Source organism: Melopsittacus undulatus, chromosome 8 (assembly GCF_012275295.1).
Source record: "Melopsittacus undulatus isolate bMelUnd1 chromosome 8, bMelUnd1.mat.Z, whole genome shotgun sequence".
Classification (NCBI taxonomy): Eukaryota; Metazoa; Chordata; class Aves; order Psittaciformes; family Psittaculidae; genus Melopsittacus; species Melopsittacus undulatus.
The window spans coordinates 34,490,705-34,509,167 of record NC_047534.1 but is presented as its reverse complement, the minus strand read 5'-3'; the positions used below and the strand labels follow the sequence as shown (position 1 = coordinate 34,509,167).

The following is an 18,463-nucleotide window of genomic DNA, read 5'->3' as shown; positions in this document are numbered from 1 at the left end:
AACAGAGTCAAAGCTTCTGTAAACTTCAAGATTCTTTAAGATGCATATTTGTCCCTTCTTTCCAGGCTGGGTTTGGAGCATTTTCATGTCAAACCACAATTTTACAGTGAACAAAACAAACATTTTTCATTATTAGTTATACAGAAGGGTCTACTCCGCCTTTACTTCCAAAATTGCCCTTATCAGTCATGACAGACTCCCATTTTGATAGATCTATCAAACAGAAAAGGTATTACTAAAGCAACCTAAATTAAAAATGACAATTTAGCAGCATTTCTAGATAGACTTCCACTAGTTAAATGTGAAAGCAGACACTCCTGAATACAAAGATGGCTTTGCTGGTTTTTATCTTCTTTTGCTCCATAATAATTTCTTCTAGAAGTACATCTACACACTTCACTAGTGTTCTGATTGTTTCTCCTGTTACTATGTCAAATAAATACATCCGATTGCAGCTTCTTGCAGCACATCGTTCAGTGGCCACACTGGACATGCTTCCTAGTGTCACTCCAACAAATGGTCAGCAGAATAGTAAGTATCTTTCACTTTGCCTCAAAACTTTTCCAGATTGACTGCATACAAAATGGCTATATATAATTTTAAATACAGCATTTTGTTTCTCCCCTGAAGGCAAGGACCTCTGTCCTCACTGAACATTGTGCAGAGGAAAAAATCATAAACTCTCCATTATAAGGCCAGGCTGCTGCTAAGGCAGAACAAAATACTGTAATTATTTTGCCAGGATTAGACATAAAAAACCTTGTTGATAAGTGTTAAAACATTCTTCTCATCAAATCACTGTATCAAAAGAGCTGAACCATGTAAATTTAATTTATACCTTTCAATCACTACTGTGAATCACAGCAACTATACTTCACGCTTTCAAAACACTGCACAGATCTCTATAACATGCCTGGGTAGAAAGTCAGCTGTGTCTTTAAAGTTCAGATAGTGAAGGAAAGAAACTGTTATGATGATCTCCTGTTGATCTGCATATAAAAACTACTAAAGTTATCCTCACCTGTAATGTGCCAGTAACAGAGATAATCTGAGAATCAGGAACATTTAATGATTTGCTCATTTCTTCAACAAGCTTTTCAGGAGACTTTATTTAGATTCACTGTCAGGTAGCTCTTTTAAATTCATGTTTTTGACTACTTTTTCTTTCATAAGTCTCTAAGCTTGCCTGTATGTTATGGAATTGAAAGGAATGTTGGTTTTATTTTTCAAACTATATGTATCAGATTGATTAATCTTCCCAGTGAAATGCTGGAAGTTTTTCTTACTCCAGTCCTATACCAAATACTGATAATGGCACTTTTTTAATCTCAAATGTATTCAAAAGCAAGATTACCTCAAAATGAACTGCTGAGGCTAGACAATCTAAGAAGTCCATCTACCTCTACTTCATCTGGCATATTATTCAGTTACATATTGTACAGTCCCTAGGGAAAAAAGAAACATAGGAAAATAACTCAGATGGGCCAACAGCCAGGGAACTGCTGTTTATCCTCAAGTAGAACCATTTCTTCTCAGAATGTAAGAAGTCAACATACTCATAACACTGGCCTGTGTGAAACTGCTGTGTAAATGCCTTGGATGAGCATCAGTACCAATTAAACTTGTACTAGCCTGCTCCAGGGAAAAGGCTTTATTGTAATGCCGCAGCATAGAGTAAGTTTCAGGAACAATTTTGGGAAATGAAAAATACAAAATTCATCACTCTTTTGGATGGGAAGGGGGGCTGGGGGAAGAGAGACTGAACATCTACAGTGGTACACAAAAAGACTGTAGAAGGCATTTATTCTAATAGCCTTGGATGTTCAATTCGTGTAATTGTCCAGTCTGGTTTTGCTCCTTCTGTAAATTCCCTTTGGAACCTGCAAAAGGAAAGACAGTAAATGAAGAGTTGTTAAAATTTACTTGATCCTTAAAGAGCTACTAATACCAACTAAAAACTGTGAAGAAATACTTCAAAGTTACTCCCATTAGAGCTCCTTAGACTCTTGATGCTTATGCCCCCAAAAAAGGAGTATCAAATTTAATTCTATAGTAAGAAACAGAGTGCATTGACTTCAGAGTATTTTGGTCCAGATCCCACAGACAGCATCAAGCAGCAATAGTAAAGACCCTGACATTAAGAAAGCAGTCATTTTTCATAGCAGTAACTATGAATACGGCTTTGTGTCAGATCTTTATCTCTAAATAATGGTTTTCATTTAATGGGACGGCAACTGCATTGAAAAGGGAAATCACATGCTATGCATTCTACCTGAAAATTTTCACTTTTACTGAACCATGCTTTAAAAGTAAATTATCTTCAGAAATACATCGAAGATCAAGCTAACAGTAACAGTGAATCTCACAGTTGTTACTAGGAAAATGAAACCCTCTTCATACAGTCTTCTTCCTTTTGTAGTCGTAATGTCTCCCTCCCTGAGCATGTCAGTTTTGATTGCTGGCCATCTAAAGATAAGTCTGAACTTCAAGCTGAATATTCATGCTCTAAGTAACCTGCACATTGTCAACACATGCAGTATAACCTCAGTGCTTTGCAATTACATGCAAATCCACTACTGGAAACTGTCTTCTCCAGACACTCAAACACTTAACAGTAGGCTTCCAAGGCCTGCAGGATCTTTGCTAATTTGTATTTAGGTTGGCACTGTTGATAGTAGAAGAAACACATACTTTCAAAGATATTTCTGCTACAGATTAGGAAGATATTTAGGGCTTAATGTAGATTCTTGAAGTTAACAGAACCTCAGAAGCCTCCAGATGTAAAGAAGATTCTGAATTCAGCTAAGGTATGGATCCACAAAAATCCATCCACGCAAAAAGCACTGGCGTCCTCAGAATGTTTCCTTTGTTTCAGAGCTCCTCATCAACTAGACCCATAGTCTTGCCATTTCAAACATGGGTGTAAAACTCATTGATTATATTGCATTTCTCACACAATAATGCTCACTTCTCCCAACTTCTAATAATGTTATTTTCAGTACCTTTTGCCAGTTGTGCAGGTATTTCTGCACTGCTCCAACACCAGTACATTAACACAGACATTATTTACAAGCAGTCCTATGAAAATTCCTCTACATAATGTATCCTTTGAGTACTTGGATCAGAGTGGTATGAACTACCTGAACACCAGGTGATGTTACCTTACGCTAACTTTCTGCAGAAAGCATTTAGCTAAATAAATTCCTCTTCATGAGCTACTTTTTCAACTAACTGCAGTTCTGACTTTTGTGTGGAAAGTGACAAGTCAACAGCACCACACCCAATTCCTTGGCTTGACTGCATTGCTCTTAGCTGTGCTCTAAGAGATGGAAAACAAGGACTGATATTGGCCTATTTCCTGAGGGCTGTAGGAGTGGTATAGGAAAGGATCAGAAACCTCATTCACTGCTCCAACTACTGCTCTTCCTGATAAAGTTCCTACTAATGTCAACTCAGAAGCAAGGTAATAACATAATGACTTTAAGGGGTACGTAAAAAAATTGGCGCAGTGGAAAGCTGGATGAGACCTTAGATTAGAATCAAGGCAAATTAAAACATAACAAGTTCTGCACTGGCACAGTGTGAATGCTTTCAGTTCCTGAATTGCTTTCCGTGCAGCTAGCCCACGTACATAAAGAAAAAAAGGGACAAGTAAACTTACTCATAGTTTGCTGTTAAAAGATGTTTTTTTTCTTTTGAACTTTCATCTCCAAACACAATCTGGAAAACTTTGGTTTCACCTGGTACTTTGTCAGGTAGGTTAGCACCATTCAGATACCAGAAACACATCAAGATGCTAACAAACTTTCTTCCTGTTGGAAATAAATCAAAGCATAAGGTAAGATCTTATGTTTCTCATTGGTCAAATACTCCTATTTGTTACCTAGCATATATTCTGGTGAGACCCTGGAAGGGCAGCTGACTTCAGCCATAAAGAATGCATGATAAAATAATAAATGATACAGCTAATTAAAACCATATTCATGCTGTTTAGCAACAATAAAAATGTACTGTGTAGAAAAGTATGTATTTTATCATGAGTATCATGTGATACTGTACGTAATCAAACCGTGTGAAAAAAGCTAGTTACCAAAGTCCAAAGCCAACTACTGATACTATGGAAGTAGGAGAGTAGTTGAAACTCAGGAGCAACACGGGAGAAATAAAAAATTAAAAATCCCTATGTTCCAAAAAAGGAAAAAATTTCACTGGTCTAATAATTTTAAATGCTCATTGGAAACCCCATGGTTAGACTACAAACTGTCTCTACTGTGTCTGATAGTGACCTGAGCTCTTAATGCTGGAGTTCAACCCAAAGAAAAAATTATTTGAGCTCATCACTAGCTTCAAAAGTCCTAGAATAAAGTTTGTTCCATTAAACCAGAATAGAAGTGAGGACAGCAAAATTTATTTCATTATTCAGCCTTCACTATTCTTCTTGGCAGGTGTAATTGCATTGCTGAAGCAAACAGCTTTCTGCACACACTAGAGTAACTGGTTTTAAGTGGTTTGAGATTGCTAAGGACTAATAATATGAAAAATCTGAAATTACAAAAGAGGAATAAGCAAAACCTAAACAAAAGTCAAAGCGGTACCATGACTTACTAGCAATAATCTCCCAGTTTCTGATTTAAAAGGAAATCAAGGAACAGTATATAAAATCATAGAATAGTTTGGGTTGAAAGGGACCTTAAAAATCACCTAGTTCCAACCCCCATGCCATGGACAGGACACCTTCCAGTTGACCAGACTGCTCAAAGCCCCATCCTGCCTGTCCTTGAACACTGCCAGGGATGGGGCATAGATGAACTACAAACAGAAAAACAAGGAACGAGAAACAGTACTAAAAACCACATCTGTAAGGAGAATACCTGCTTAGTAGCAAAATCAGGAAATAAGACTGCCCATTGCTGAAATGGTTTAGAATTCTAAACATACCATCATCATCATAGTAAATGCGAACATCTCCTTCTGTTGTGTACATGATTGAATCAATGTCAGCTGCTAAAGCATCCCTGTGGCTGTCAGGGAGCAAAGAAATCTTTTCCTTCAGCACCTGAAGTACCTAAATTCAGAAAAACTGTCACTTAGTTTTTCATTAGGAAATTGAAGTAACAATCCTTTCAACTGCAGTTAATAAAATGAGCTGTATCATGTAACATATACAACAACAAAAGTGAAAAAACACTGGGAAGTTTGGGCACTCCTAAATCCTAATTTGGTGATATTAACGAAGATCCTTTTACTACTCACACCAATGAAAACTACGTATTTTAAAAAAATGTCTAGAAAAGGTACTGTCAAAACAGAAGTTGCAAGGCCTGTAAGCCCAGAAAACACCAGTTCTACAATCATGCTTACACTCTGCCTTTTCACTGCTGATTTCTCACTATGTGTTTATTCTTTAGCTTTTGATTCATTTCTTAATTACCTTTCACAAATCAGTTCCACTACCACTAAGTGCATCTTTGCCATCTTGTGATCCACATTCCGATTACATAAACTTTAGACATTCACAAATCAGGAAAGACTGAAAAATCATTGCTCTGAGACTTATGTTCCATACCACATTCCCAGACATGGTATGTGGGCATCCTAAGACCTACACAGTTATGTTAAGTAGAAAAAAGACTGTGGTGCACAAACTGAATATAGGCATCACCTCAAACACCATGAAAAGGACATGTGACAAGGAAGGATGAAACTGCACAGCACTTATTTTTAACTCATACTCAGTTTTTAGCCTAACTAGAATTGCCATTTCTCAATAACAAACAAATGCAGAGGTCACATGGAAGCAAGAGGCAATCTTCACTAGAAGACACTGCTTTCTAGTACATTGTGCAGGTATAAAATTCACTGGCCAATGCAACATCAAAGTAGTGTGGTATCACAGCCCCATCCATTACATGCTCTGGTTACATTAGGTCTCTGAATGGATGTTAACATGACCACTAGAAGAATTTAGGATGAGCAGAAGAAGAGGAGATGCTTTTCCAAGTCAACTGTAGTAAACAAACTCACATTTTATGGCCACATCTGCTCAGAGACAGAAGGTATGATTGTCCAGTGGGGATACAGTACAACAGCATCAAATTATTTTGCTGCAAAGACATGGGTGGCAATAGGGCAGGCCAAGCTGACACCCAGTAATAAGGCAGACATAGGTCTGAAGTATCTTCTCTCCTAACTATGATGCATCTGCTACCTCCATCCCCTGGGAAGGCCCAGACAACTCCAGCCATTAAAAACTCATAAAAACACAGAACAAAGAACACTGACGTCTTAACTAGCCAGGCCAGCCACGCCTGAGACCATGACACAAGACAGATGCCTTCCAGTTGAAACCAGTAAATGGCTGTATGATCTGCCTGGGGGTAGGAATGGATTAGTGCAGCATGGATGAGCAAAGTGTCAGCTCTCTGCTTACATCAACAGAGGTATGTAATTCCATCTGCCATCCAGAACCCACTGCCTTACAACCCTTTCTGGTACACCAGCAATCTTTCTGGCAATTGGTGCTTACCCTCCACAGCAAGAATTTTTTTTTTTAATATACTAACTTTAAACTAAGTTTCATGCCTTGAAATTAAACATTAAAAAAGCTATAGGACAAAGAATTGCTTAGTTCAGCATTATGCAGTTTTTCCCTAAAACTGACAGATAATGACAGGCTAAATGTATGTTACTTCATAACGGAAAAATCGATCGCTAGAATGAGATAGAAAGCATTTACCTCTGCTGATACAAGTTCATCCAGCAGCTCAAGTTTACGCTGAGACAGCAGCTTTGAAACAACAGAAAAGGCCTACCAGAAAGAAAAAAGGAAGAAAGAGAGAAAATGAGATGAACAAACAACATTAAGTTGGCTTATTTTTCATGGAGATCTATCATTATGTGACAAGCTACCCAAATATTCCAAGATTTACCATTTCAATGTTTGCAGAGGGTATCACCACTGAAATGGAAGACCTGCAGCATTAAAAGAGTGATCCTATGAACTGATAAAAACATGAGGTTTCTTTACAGTCTCTCATTTAAGGCATTCAACCTTTTGATAACAGGCACTTGAATGCATAACTTAAAAAAAATAAAGGCATTACATACAGTAATCTATATAAGCTGGTTTCATCCTTTTTGGTAACTCAAAGAGTCTATAACTTTCCCTGTAACCATTTTGCTCCCCTGCCCCTTTTCCCAGCCTTTCTCCTGGTTTCAGTCAAAACAGAAGCTGTAGTTTTATAAAACTTCTTCATAAACCTGATTTAGTCTTTTAAACTTCAGGGACCTAAATTCCCATTTCCTCCTTGACTTCACAGGCATTTGAGCACAGTAATGCCTCCACATGTTAAAAACGACTACACATGAAATGCAGACACAGTGTTTAGGACTCTGCAGCAAGTACAAATAAACCCAAGGCAAGGTGAACCATGTGATTCTGCCTGCACAGGACCTAACTTGGTGTAGGTTTTTGTCTCTCTTGAATTGTTCCCAAGCATTTTAATGTTCTGTGCCCTACCCCACGATATGTTGTTTCAAGCTAACATTTTCTGTTTGTCCTTTAACATTAAATGCAATAATTGAAGCTTGACAGAGGTTACACTGTATGTTTTACATTATTAGCCTTGAGATTACTTTTGCTTTGACACACGCTTTTGGCAATGATTACTGAGTATGTAAATTTTGAGAAATAAATCTATCATAGACTCATAGAGTACCAGGTTGGAAGGGACCTCAAGATCTGGTCCAACCCTTCTGTGCAAAGCACGACCTAGACTAAATGTTCCAGCACCCTGTGTGCAGCTGCATCTTAAAAGTGTCCAACACTAAGGAGTCCACCACTTCCCTGGGGAGATTCCAATGGGTCATTGTTCACATTTTTCCTCATGTGCCCACTTGGAATCTCCCCAGGAGTAACTTATGCCCATTACCCTTCATCTTTTCCATGACTCATTGTAAAAAGGGAGTCTCCAGCGTTGTAGCTCCCCTTTAAATACTGGAACACGGTGATAAGGTCTTCGTGGAGCCTCCTTCTCTCAAGGCTGAACAAACCCAGTTCTCTCAGCCTTTCCTCATGGGGCACCAACTCTACACCTGCCTAAGCGTTGTCATCTTGTGAAACCAGCTAAAAGGAGACATATTTCCCCTTAAAGTCTCCGAAACACCGGGCAACACGTTTCTTCATACTCCTTGGGGGAATGGCTCAAGCAACTCATATTAATGTTAGAATCTGGGAAAGAAAACAGGAAAAGTCTGAAGAACGGCCACTCCCGACGACCATCTTGCATTCTTCCCCTCAGGCAGATGGGCAGGCCCTCCTGGCCCCCCCTCCCCACAGCACCGCGCCGGGCCCGGTGTCCGCGCCCGGCCGCCGCTCACCTGCTTAGCCCCCCGCGTGAACTCCTCGATGCTGAACTCCTGATCGAAGTAGAGCCGGATGAGGAGGTAATAGAAGCGGGTGCGGAGCCAGGCGAAGGGGCTGGTGATCCGCACCACCACCACCCGCCGCTGCGGACCCTCGCCCTCCGGGCCCTGCCCGGCGGTGCTGGAGAACCGGGCCCAGGCCCGGAGCAGGCCCGAGGGGGCGGCAGCGGCGGGCGGCGGTAGTGGCGGTATCGGGGGAACGCGGGCCGGACCCGGCGCCGCGAGCGCGCGCGCGAGCCAGCGGCAGCGGCCCGTAGCCGCGCGCAGCGCCATGATGGCCGCTGCCGTCCCCCCGCCCCGTCCGGTCGGAATTCGCGCTCCGCGGAAAACAAGAGACGCCTCCACCGGTTCCCTCGCAGTGGAGTTTCCTCTGGAGGTGGTGTCGGTCTGGGTGATCGGCGGTTCCGAGTGTGCTGGCCTAGAGGAACACGAGGTCACGGTGGGATCTGCTAGCTCTCTGTCCTTGCTTAGTGCTGTGTGTGGGGAGGGAGGCAAGGAACGTTTCTGCGCGAGCTCTTCTTCCCGGGAGGGAGCTGCGGAAGGCGGACGCGGATCTGTGGCGCTGGAGCAGCCATGGAGCGGCGGGAGCCGCCCGTGGTGCCAGTGGAGCGGCTGAGCGGCGTCACGCGGGAGCGGTTCCTCAGCTACATCTACCCCCAGGTACGGCCCGGGCCCCGGGAACGGGCTGGGGCTGTGCGGGGAGGGAAGGGGAGGAACGGCTGGACCATTCCTGTGGCAACCCTTCACCTGGCAGTTAGTGCCGGCAAACCGCAGGCTTCGGGTTTACGTGTTTGATTGAGGTTGAATGTGAGTTTAGCGGCCAGGTTAACTGTTGACAAGCTCTGACAACTGATCTCTCCCTGAGCTTGTTTCCTTTAGTAGTAGTTAAAAAAGGTGCGATTGCTGGTTTTGTTGCTTTGTTGCTGCTTCCTGTTTATTCTCCAAAATCCCGATTCAAAGCAAAGGTGTCTCTTCCTGATTTTCATTGCATGCGCTGCATCAAACCTATGTGTGGTTGTGTCAAGGAACCTTGGTGGAAAGAGCTTCTTTCGTAAGAGCCCTACCATGGTGTAGAGTATACACCTTAGAGCACAAGTCTTGTGAGGAGTGGGGAGCTGGGAGTGGTTAGTCTGGAGAAGAGAGGGCTCAAGGGTGGACCTTATCGCTCTTTACAACTGTCTGAAAGGAGGCTGTAGTGAGGTGGGGGTCAGTCTCTTCTCCCATATAACAAGCAGTAGGACAAGAGGTAATGGCCTCAAGCTGCACCAGGGGAGCTTTAGATTGGATATTAGGAAAGAAGTCTTCACAGAGAGGGTGGTCAGCTCTGGAACAGGCTGCCCAGGGAAGTGGTGGAATCGCTGTCCCTGGAAGTGTTCACAGAGTGTGCAGACGAGGCCCTCAGTGATGTAGTTTAGTGGTGGTCCTAGGGCAGTCCTGGAAAGGCTGGACTTCATGATCTTAAACATCTTTTCCAGCCTAACTGGTTTTAATTGTATGGGCCCTTTTGTCTGTTTTCTGCTAAGCTTGGGCTAGACTGACTAAAGCTATTCCTTAGTCCAGCTAGATTCCTCAGTGGCCCCAGCATAAAGTGCGTGTTAAAATTGTCTTTGCCTCTCCTTGCTTTCTGTGCTGGAAAAGAGGATATAGTAAATAGAGAAAAAAAAACACTGTATGCTGCTTTTTATTTCGACATTTAGAATTCTGATTCACACTGGTTATGAGTCAACACATCAAGACTTTGTGTAGTGGGTCTCAGTATTCAGCTGGGTTGTTTGTGTGAATATGTTTGAAAAACTAATTCTGGTAGGTTTTGTTGGTTTTGGTTTTTTTTTTATTTTTTTTGATTTTTGTTTTCAATGGATGCTGCAATCATTTCACCATTGATTTTTTTAATGTTTTTTTGTTCATTAGAGAAAGCCAGTAGTGCTGAAAGGGATGGAACTGGGAGCTTGCACAACCAAATGGACAGTAGATTACTTGAGCCAAGCCGTAGGATCTAAAGAAGTGAAGATTCATGTTTCTGCAGTGCCACAGATGGATTTCCTCAGTAAGAACTTTGTGTATAGGTACTTTGTTCCAAGGCCTCTTGTATTTTAAAGTCATGTGCTTGTAACTTTCAGACATACAGTGCATCTGTTTGAAGCTGAGGGTGAGAGCCTGAAGATACTTCGTGAAAACTTTATGTATCAAAGTGCTGTCCTTGATTTCCCTCTCTTCATCTCACGAACATCTCAACACCCTGAATAAATACTACAATGGTGAAAGAAGGGGCCAAACAGGACCTTAAAAGTTAGGGCACAAAGAATTGTTATAAAGATATTTTGACAGAGCACTCTGTTAGGAAATTTGAGCCTGGCATAATCCGGCGTTGGTAAGAAAAGCAAACCAACCCCCTTTGCTAGTACTGATTCTATGAATACCCTGATCTGCTATTTTGTTCTGGTTATATGGTGTGTTTTCAGTGTTACTGAGTAGGGCTAGTTTCTGACTCATCATGTGTCTGAACCTCTTTGAATGCTGGCATGTGGCAGGCTTGCTATTCCACTCTAGGAGGGATGTTACTGGTTAAAACAAAGCTCCTTTCAAAGTTAGCATGTGCAGTTCTCAGAGTGTTTGAACTACTGGATGCCGCACGTTTCACCAGCTCTTTAATCTTGATGTGGGTCACATAACTCTTGATCTCCTCTGAAGTTCCTCTCATGTAGCTGCCAAAACATTTCTTCAGTGTTTATCTAATCTCAGTCACTGTGTTGTTCTTCAAGGGAAAATGCCTTTATTTTGCTTGTCATTTGTTTTCCCTAAGTGGGAGCAAGATGTGTTCGGTCAGTTATTAAGCAGGCAGAAGCATATGCTGTAAGTGTAAACAAGCTACAAGTGCTACGAGTGGAGCCTGTTATTCAGAGGAAAAAAAACACATACTCATGCTATATTCTGCTCACTGCATAAGAAGTTTTGAATCTTTTAAGTGAGCTCATACTTGAGTGATTTTGCCTTATCACCATATTTTTATTTCCCTGCTCTATTTTGTTTCTTTCCATAATATCTCTTACTGTGAGTTCACATACAGTTGTTCTGGCATACTAATTTTAGCAGGTTTGTAGACAGTTGCATAGAGGTGCTTTGATAGTACTTCATCATAGCAAGTTTCAGCTACTTCACTTGAAATTCAGGAAGCTTTGATCCTTTCCACAGCAAGCCCCTCATTCTAATGTGAAGGGAGAATAAGTAGAAATAAAAGAATAGAAACAGAAGACTTAGCATGTGGTTCCATGAGTTTAAACTGATGCACATGGATAGTGCTGCAGTTCAGTTGTATACTTCTACCCCTGTCTTTGTGTTGGACCTGGAGCTCATTCAGTCAGGTTGTGATGTGCTGCAGAAATCTGAATGGTTTTCTGCTGGTTTAGCTTTGCAGGCAGGTTCACTATCAGGTCAGATGAGTGCCAGTGCTAGCATAAGGGAGAAGATTGGATGATTAGGGCAAACAGCAAGGGCAGAGCTCTGACAGCACCAGCATACATCAGCTTAAGCTGTTGTAGAGCTGCGTTCTCACTTTCTTAAGTAGCAAGTGTAAATGGCATGATGTAACAGTTCAACTAAAGTCAGAGGCTGGGTTTTGTTTGTCTTTCCACTAATTTTGGTTGTTCTATTTGACCTTTATAGACAAGTCTAAAATATTTAAAGAAGTGTTCTAAGTACTGTCAGTTGCAGTTCACTTTCTGGTAGAGGGATAAAAGGATCGCAAAAGATTTTGCTTAAGGATAGTTTCTTCTTAATCCTGGGTTACTTGGTGGTTGTTTGAAATGTGATGTTTACATGCAGTCTATTCATTATCCAGTGATAATGTGAGATGGTGAATTAAATGAACCTAACATTGAATTCATAACAATGAATACATGTCCTATTGCTTGGTTTACCATTCAGCTATCAACTGATGCCAAAATCTGTAATAATTTGGAAAGCTCCATTATTTAAATAAATATGTAATGTTGCTATTGATTTCAGAGGCACAGGTTCTAATGCCCAGTGCTTCTTTTTGAATCTTCTGAAGTTCTGTGTAATAAATTCATGGAGTTGTCCTGGAAGGTCTCCAGAGGTGTCTTCCAGCCTCAGCAAGTTGGTGATTCTGTTGGGATACATGGGAACAGTTTACTAAAGCAGTGGTTTGTAAATGCAGGATTTCTGTCTCAGTAGAACTCTTTGAACATCCACTGCAAACACTGGTTAGTCATAGAATCATAGAATAGTTAGGGTTAAAAAGGACCTTAAGATCATCTAGTTCCAACCTCCCTGCCATGGTCACCATGTTAAATAAATTGGAAAAAAAAGCAGCATATTAAATCTTCAGCTTATGATTTTAAACCTGGCATTTATAGGCCATGTGTTGTTTCATTGATTCGTTGTATAAATGTAAATATTTGTATTTCAGAACTTTGCCTTTTGATGTATTTGTACAAAGAGCAGCTGAAGTCAACCACAAGGAGTACTTTCTTTCTGAGGTAATTTCCTTAGTGTCACAGTTTCTTCTGTTGGTTATTTTGCCAGTATATGGAAGAGAAAGTGATTAATTTTAAATTAAAGTCTTACTCCAGTAGAGCACTTGATCTTAGATTTAAGTGTTTTGTGTGGCTTGGAGCCAAGAGTAGTATGGGGAAAAGTATTTTTATAAGAAGTTGTTTTGTATGTGTACAGTATGGTTAACTTCAGACATCCTGTTTCTGTTAACAAAAACTGCTTACATGAGCAAACATTCCAGCATAAAAGTTAGAAATCAAACCTTGCTTTAGAATAACAACTGTATCATCTGCAAGAAAATGTTGTGAAGATATTTTAGCATGTGATTACATTTGGTATCAAAATGCAAATACTGATTAATTGTAATGTAATGTAATTTGTGAGTAGTGATTTTGTGGTTATCTTCATGTATCAGAGGAATAGAGGGATTTTCATTTTCAGAGAACTGTGATTAGGAAGCAAACAGTTTTGAATGCAGATATGCTTTTTACCTTTTATGCTAGGTAGTATGCTGTAAATTTTTAAACCAACTGAAATAGCTTCCTGCATCAGTATTGTGAAGAACTTAAATTACAATCTTCATTTGCTTTGAGTCTGTTCAGTTTGAAAGCAATTTTTTAAATTTTTGGATTTTTGAATTTTTTTAATTCCTATATTGAAAGCAATGCTAAAGCAGTTGACAAGTCTCTCCTCACTTTACTCTTCTATACTCTAAGTTAACATGTTTTTCCCATTTCTTGAGATGAACAGCAAGGATCAGTAAAGGCAGTACAACAAAGTATCTGAATTTATAAATGCCATTTATTTATCTAATTTTTTAATGAAGCCCTGCGTTAATGAGAAAATACAGGGTTTTCTAATGTGTTTTTAATTCCTATTCTGAAACCAAACCAATTTTCTTTTTGTGTTCTCTTCAGGATGAAAAGTACTATTTGCGATCCGTGGGTGAAGATGTTAGGAAGGTAAGTTATTAGAAATTAAAGTTCTAGTACTGTAAAGTCACAGTTTGAGTATTTTTAAAATCCTGCTGTCACCCTCTGGCTGTGTAGTATAGAAATACAACTTGGTTATGGTCACTTGGCCTGTGATTCTGACTGAATTTAGGTCAGAATGTTTAAACCTAAGTGTCTAAAATAGTTGCTGTTATACAAGAGCTTATCTGATTACTGAAGAGTACATTCTTCACCTCCTTTAGCTTTTCTTGTAAACTAATCTAAAACGATTTCTGATGATCTCTTACTTCTTCAGTGTGACTTCCAGCAGCCATGGTTCAAAGCAGCTCTTTGGCTATTCTTACTAATATTGTTGACCAATTCAAGGCTTGGAAGGGTGACCACCAAAAAGCATTGCTCTTTTCAGCTGCTCACCAAGGTCTGAAGATGTAACCCCGTGTCTCATATGATGAGAAATGATAGTGAAGTGCTCCCTTATTTTAATGTGCGTATATGGTTCTGTAAGAGTTGTATCCTTTTTGTTTCAGGATATTGCAGATATCAGAAAGCAGTTTCCTACTTTGGCAGAAGATGTTCAGATTCCAGAGTATTTTGAGAAGGAACAGTTTTTCTCTAGTGTCTTCCGCATCAGCTCAGCTGGATTGCAGTTGTGGACACATTATGATGTAGGTAATGTATGTGTTTAACATTAAATGTTACCGATGGCATTATGGATTGAGATATCAAAGTGCAAATCTCTGACAAAATTCAGTTAATAACAGACCTCACATATTTTTAACTAGACAAATGAATCAATGCAGTGGTACAGTGAATTTAAATAGATGTATTGTGTGGGCATAGTATCTTACTGGCTTTTGTCTAATTCCATACTTGTAAATTATGTTTCATTTTGTTCCCCCCCACCCTCCCTTTTTTTTACTCTTTTGAGTCAGTTAAAAATCTGAAATAATCATGAAAAAGAATATCAATAGAATGTCAGCAAAATGAGATAGGGGTAATACTGGAAAAGGAAAGGAATCTCAAATATACTTTATATGATATTTTGCTCGTTTATATGTCTAAAGTATGGTATGTCTTTGTGTTTTAAGATGAAAGATCTCAATTCCTAATTAAGGGAAAACCCAAAGTTGTTGGAAGCAGTATTGTGTTTCCAAATACACTAATTGTCAAGAATGTGCAGCCAAGGGATAAAGTAATTTACATTCTTGAGGTTTTTAGATTAACTAGTGTGGAAGCTCTTTTAGCTAATTCCTAACATGTGAAAGTTTTTATAATTCCCTCTTCTAAGCTGATATTTTAGATTAGTGGCAGCCTAAGTATTCATTCTTAACTCTTGGCTGACATCTCTCTTACTATGCTTATTCCAGGTCATGGATAACTTCTTAATCCAAGTAACAGGGAAAAAACGAGTTGCTTTGTATAGCCCTCAAGATGCACCATATTTATATTTATCAGGTATGCATGTCATATCTATCCAGTTCAGAGTCTGGTGATCAAAGTTGCCTTTCCAGCTCACAAGTGTTGCATGGTAGAAAAAAGAAGTCACCAACAGACGTCTTGATGTAAAAGAAGTCATTGGGTCCCTTAACTCTGGTCCTCTTTGCATTAATCAATGCTAACCATTATAGTGGTTAGAAAAACTGTAAAGGAGCACAGCAGCTTGGCCTGGTTCTGTTTTCAGCACATAACTATGGAGGAGTACAATGTTCTGTCTGGATTCAAAATGGTATTTTAAATGTCAGAGAAAGTGTCTTTTACTGTTACAGGAGAAACATAAACAGCAGGAGAACATGTCTCTTCAGTAAATGAGAATGCCATCAGGTTTCCCTGGTTTTTAAAAGAGTTAGAAAAATAAATCGGTATTAAATTTGATGCAGGAGCTGCCATTTCCCACAATGTGATAATGCTTTGTAGCTGTTGGAAGAGTAGGAATGTTTATTCATTGCTTGTAAAAACTTTCCTAGGCACTAAGTCAGAGGTGCTGGATGTGGATAACCCAGACTTAGAGAAATATCCCCTTTTTGTGAAAGCCAGGCGCTATCAATGTTTTCTGGAAGCAGGGGATGTGTTATTTATTCCAGGTAAGTAACAAAAAGATCCTGACCGCAGTGTGTTTTTTGAAACAGTTTTGTTTGCGATTTTACCAAGGGATGGTAAGACATTACTAAAGCATGTTTTACACAGTTAGCAAAAGGTACGTCAGTGTTGCTAATGGCCACATACATCAGTTCTGCTTTGTTCTATGCAATGCAGGTATGAGTCTGGTTTTGCTGGTAAATGTGGGCTCAAAATATATTCAGGACTCTTAAGAATGGCTGGAGAGAATAGGGATTTTTGAGTCCAGAAAACGGTGCTTGCTTTGTCAGCATTCTGGAATGTACATCACTGAAAAAAGATGCTTTTTGAGAAATGTATGTGATTATTATGGAGAAGATAGAAGCGGCCCCTCTTCCGAACCTGAAAGAAGCTTAATGTTCATTTATCAGAATAAGCTTTTCTGTGTCTTCAGCACATACAAGCAACTAAACTGCAATAAGCACGGCATTCAGTCTCTTAGCTTAAAATTGAAATAGGGTAAATATAACATATTATATTTCTTTTAAAAATGTACTTGATGAAGCACAAATGTCTTTGCTTCCTTATCACAGCCATGATTCAGTTGAAAAGCCTCATGACTTTACTGTGAGAAGATTAGCAGAATGCAAATTGCCAGTCTTTTCATAGTAGAAAGTTGCTAATCTTCTCATAGTAAAAATAGTTTCGTAGGGTGATGTGGCTGATGTTTGTGGTTTGCGTTACTGCTTGGACAATCTGTGCAAAGTTGAGGACTAAATCTATGAAAAGATACCTGCATTTAAAGTAGAGATGAGCAAACAGGGAAAATGTTTTATTTTCATCCTACACATGCTTATGGTTTGCTTATATTTGAGTATTTCTTTATACTTTGGCACTTGTTACTTTTGTGTGAAGTTGTGGATTGATGTGAATATCTTGAAGAACTTCTTAAATTTGGTACCATGTAATATACTAAACAAATACGGCATTTGAGGCTTTCCTCAGCAAGATCTAGTTTGGGTGATTCTGACACTTGTTACAAGTCACTTGGAAGTTTCAGATAGTCATTTTAACTTTAGACATTCTTCTTCCTACAGCTCTGTGGTTCCACAATGTAATTTCTGAGGAATTTGGAGTGGCTCTGAATGTCTTTTGGAAGCACCTTCCTGCTGATTGCTATGATAAGAATGACACTTATGGGAATAAAGATCCCACTGCAGCCTCTAGAGCCATACAGATTTTGGACAGGGCCTTGAAAACACTTGAAGAACTACCTGAGGAATATAGGGATTTTTATGCTCGGAGAATGGTGTTACGCATCCAAGAAAAAGCCTACAGGAATGATTATGGATAAAACACAATTCAGCAAGCTCTTGTGAAAGTAGAAAATTGTATGTTAATATGGAAACTGTCCATATGTACATACCTAAGCTGTCTGCAAGACTAATAAAAACTGTTGATAAACATTAATCTATAACAAAGTTTATGTGGTAGACTTTTAAATTAATTTTTCCTCATGTGCAGTGCGTGCACAGTCTGCTTGCTCTGGAGTTGGTCTGTCTTCTACAAGGAGACATGTATTTCTGTGGCTGAATGTACAACTCTGCTTTTACGGAGTGTTCTACTTACATTTTCCTTAACGATAGTTTTGGTATCTGGGCTGGGCTGACAGCATGTATGCTTAGAAGTAACTGCACGTCTTCCTGAATGCTATCTTGTTTACTAAAGTTTAGGAAAGCCATTGTAGTTTCTGAGGAGGTCTGAGAAAGCCAGTTGGTGGTGGTCTGTTTTAAGTCATGGTTTCTTTGTGTAATAACCTAGTAGTAATGGGGAGTTTCTGCTCCCCCTTGCGGTAAAATTGAGTGGTCATGGGGAAAAAAGCAAAAGCTAGTCATGCAAGGCTAAGCTTGGAATTGTGCAGCAGCTTGACCTCAAGGTAAAATGATTTATTCCTTTCCTAGCTGAATAACATATTATGCAGGAAACCTTGTCTGTCCCTGTCCTAGTGCAGTTGGGTGGCATTGCAGTTTCTGCAGCTGTGAAACACTTGGATCTTATGTGTCCACAAATCCATACAGCTACAGTGCTAAAATATGAAATTAAGTTCCTAGTTATGGAGTAGGTGTAGAATCTCTTTTGGCAGTATTTGAGATGCATTATGTTATCATATGAGCGGGGGGTTGCATCACACCTTTAGGGATGGAGCCTTTTGTACAGGCATTGTAGATGGTTACTTTTCAGCAGATTGTGCTTACAAAAACCTTACGAAGTGAAGATGGGCATATCGCAGAAAAGATAGTCATTGTCCCTTTGAAATCCCTCTGATGTTACTTGTGCTGTTTGGGGCATGCAGCAGTTATCTGACTTAGGTCAGTCGGTTATTTCTAGCAGTGTTTTTTGAGAACTGTAACTTGTTAGCTCTTAGACTAAATCAGTATGTTAATAAAGTGATGGAGAAAATATCTTTCTGCAGAAGAGCTGGAGACTGCAACAGTGTGCAGATTATTCTAAACCTG

At 39.7% G+C, this 18,463-nt stretch overlaps 2 protein-coding genes across 3 annotated transcripts; one reads left to right on the top strand and one right to left on the bottom strand.

The window, feature by feature from the left end:
• Positions 1 to 1,636: 1,636 nt before the first annotated feature.
• MAIP1 (matrix AAA peptidase interacting protein 1) lies at positions 1,637 to 8,697 on the bottom strand. Its single transcript, XM_031045870.2, has 5 exons — positions 8,380 to 8,697; positions 6,737 to 6,808; positions 4,939 to 5,065; positions 3,662 to 3,812; positions 1,637 to 1,880 (listed from the first exon to the last, which is right to left on the bottom strand). The coding sequence occupies exons 1-5, from the start codon at positions 8,695 to 8,697 to the stop codon at positions 1,802 to 1,804; spliced, it is 747 nt and encodes a 248-aa protein (XP_030901730.2). The 3' UTR covers positions 1,637 to 1,801.
• On the top strand, positions 8,685 to 17,417 carry TYW5 (tRNA-yW synthesizing protein 5). 2 transcript variants are annotated; one of them, XM_005145552.4, is made up of 8 exons: positions 8,685 to 9,084; positions 10,336 to 10,490; positions 12,854 to 12,923; positions 13,857 to 13,901; positions 14,420 to 14,557; positions 15,260 to 15,347; positions 15,857 to 15,973; positions 17,045 to 17,417. In XM_005145552.4, the coding sequence occupies exons 1-8, from the start codon at positions 8,998 to 9,000 to the stop codon at positions 17,299 to 17,301; spliced, it is 957 nt and encodes a 318-aa protein (XP_005145609.1). In that variant the 5' UTR covers positions 8,685 to 8,997; the 3' UTR covers positions 17,302 to 17,417. The 2 variants fall into 2 exon arrangements, with proteins under 2 accessions (XP_005145609.1, XP_030901729.1); XM_031045869.2 differs by lacking the exon at positions 15,857 to 15,973.
• The last annotated feature ends 1,046 nt before the right edge of the window (positions 17,418 to 18,463 follow it).

Coding starts and splice junctions, on each gene's coding strand:
- MAIP1 (XM_031045870.2), bottom strand. CDS start 8,697: ATGGCGCTGCGCGCGGCTACGGGCCGCTGCCGCTGGCTCGCGCGCGCG. Junction 5,066..6,736: donor ATGAACTTGTATCAGCAGAG/GTAAATGCTTTC, acceptor TTCTGAATTTAG/GTACTTCAGGTGCTGAAGGA. Junction 1,881..3,661: donor CTTTTAACAGCAAACTATGA/GTAAGTTTACTT, acceptor TTCCTTTTGCAG/GTTCCAAAGGGAATTTACAG.
- TYW5 (XM_005145552.4), top strand. CDS start 8,998: ATGGAGCGGCGGGAGCCGCCCGTGGTGCCAGTGGAGCGGCTGAGCGGC. Junction 12,924..13,856: donor AGGAGTACTTTCTTTCTGAG/GTAATTTCCTTA, acceptor TGTTCTCTTCAG/GATGAAAAGTACTATTTGCG. Junction 14,558..15,259: donor AGTTGTGGACACATTATGAT/GTAGGTAATGTA, acceptor TGCTTATTCCAG/GTCATGGATAACTTCTTAAT.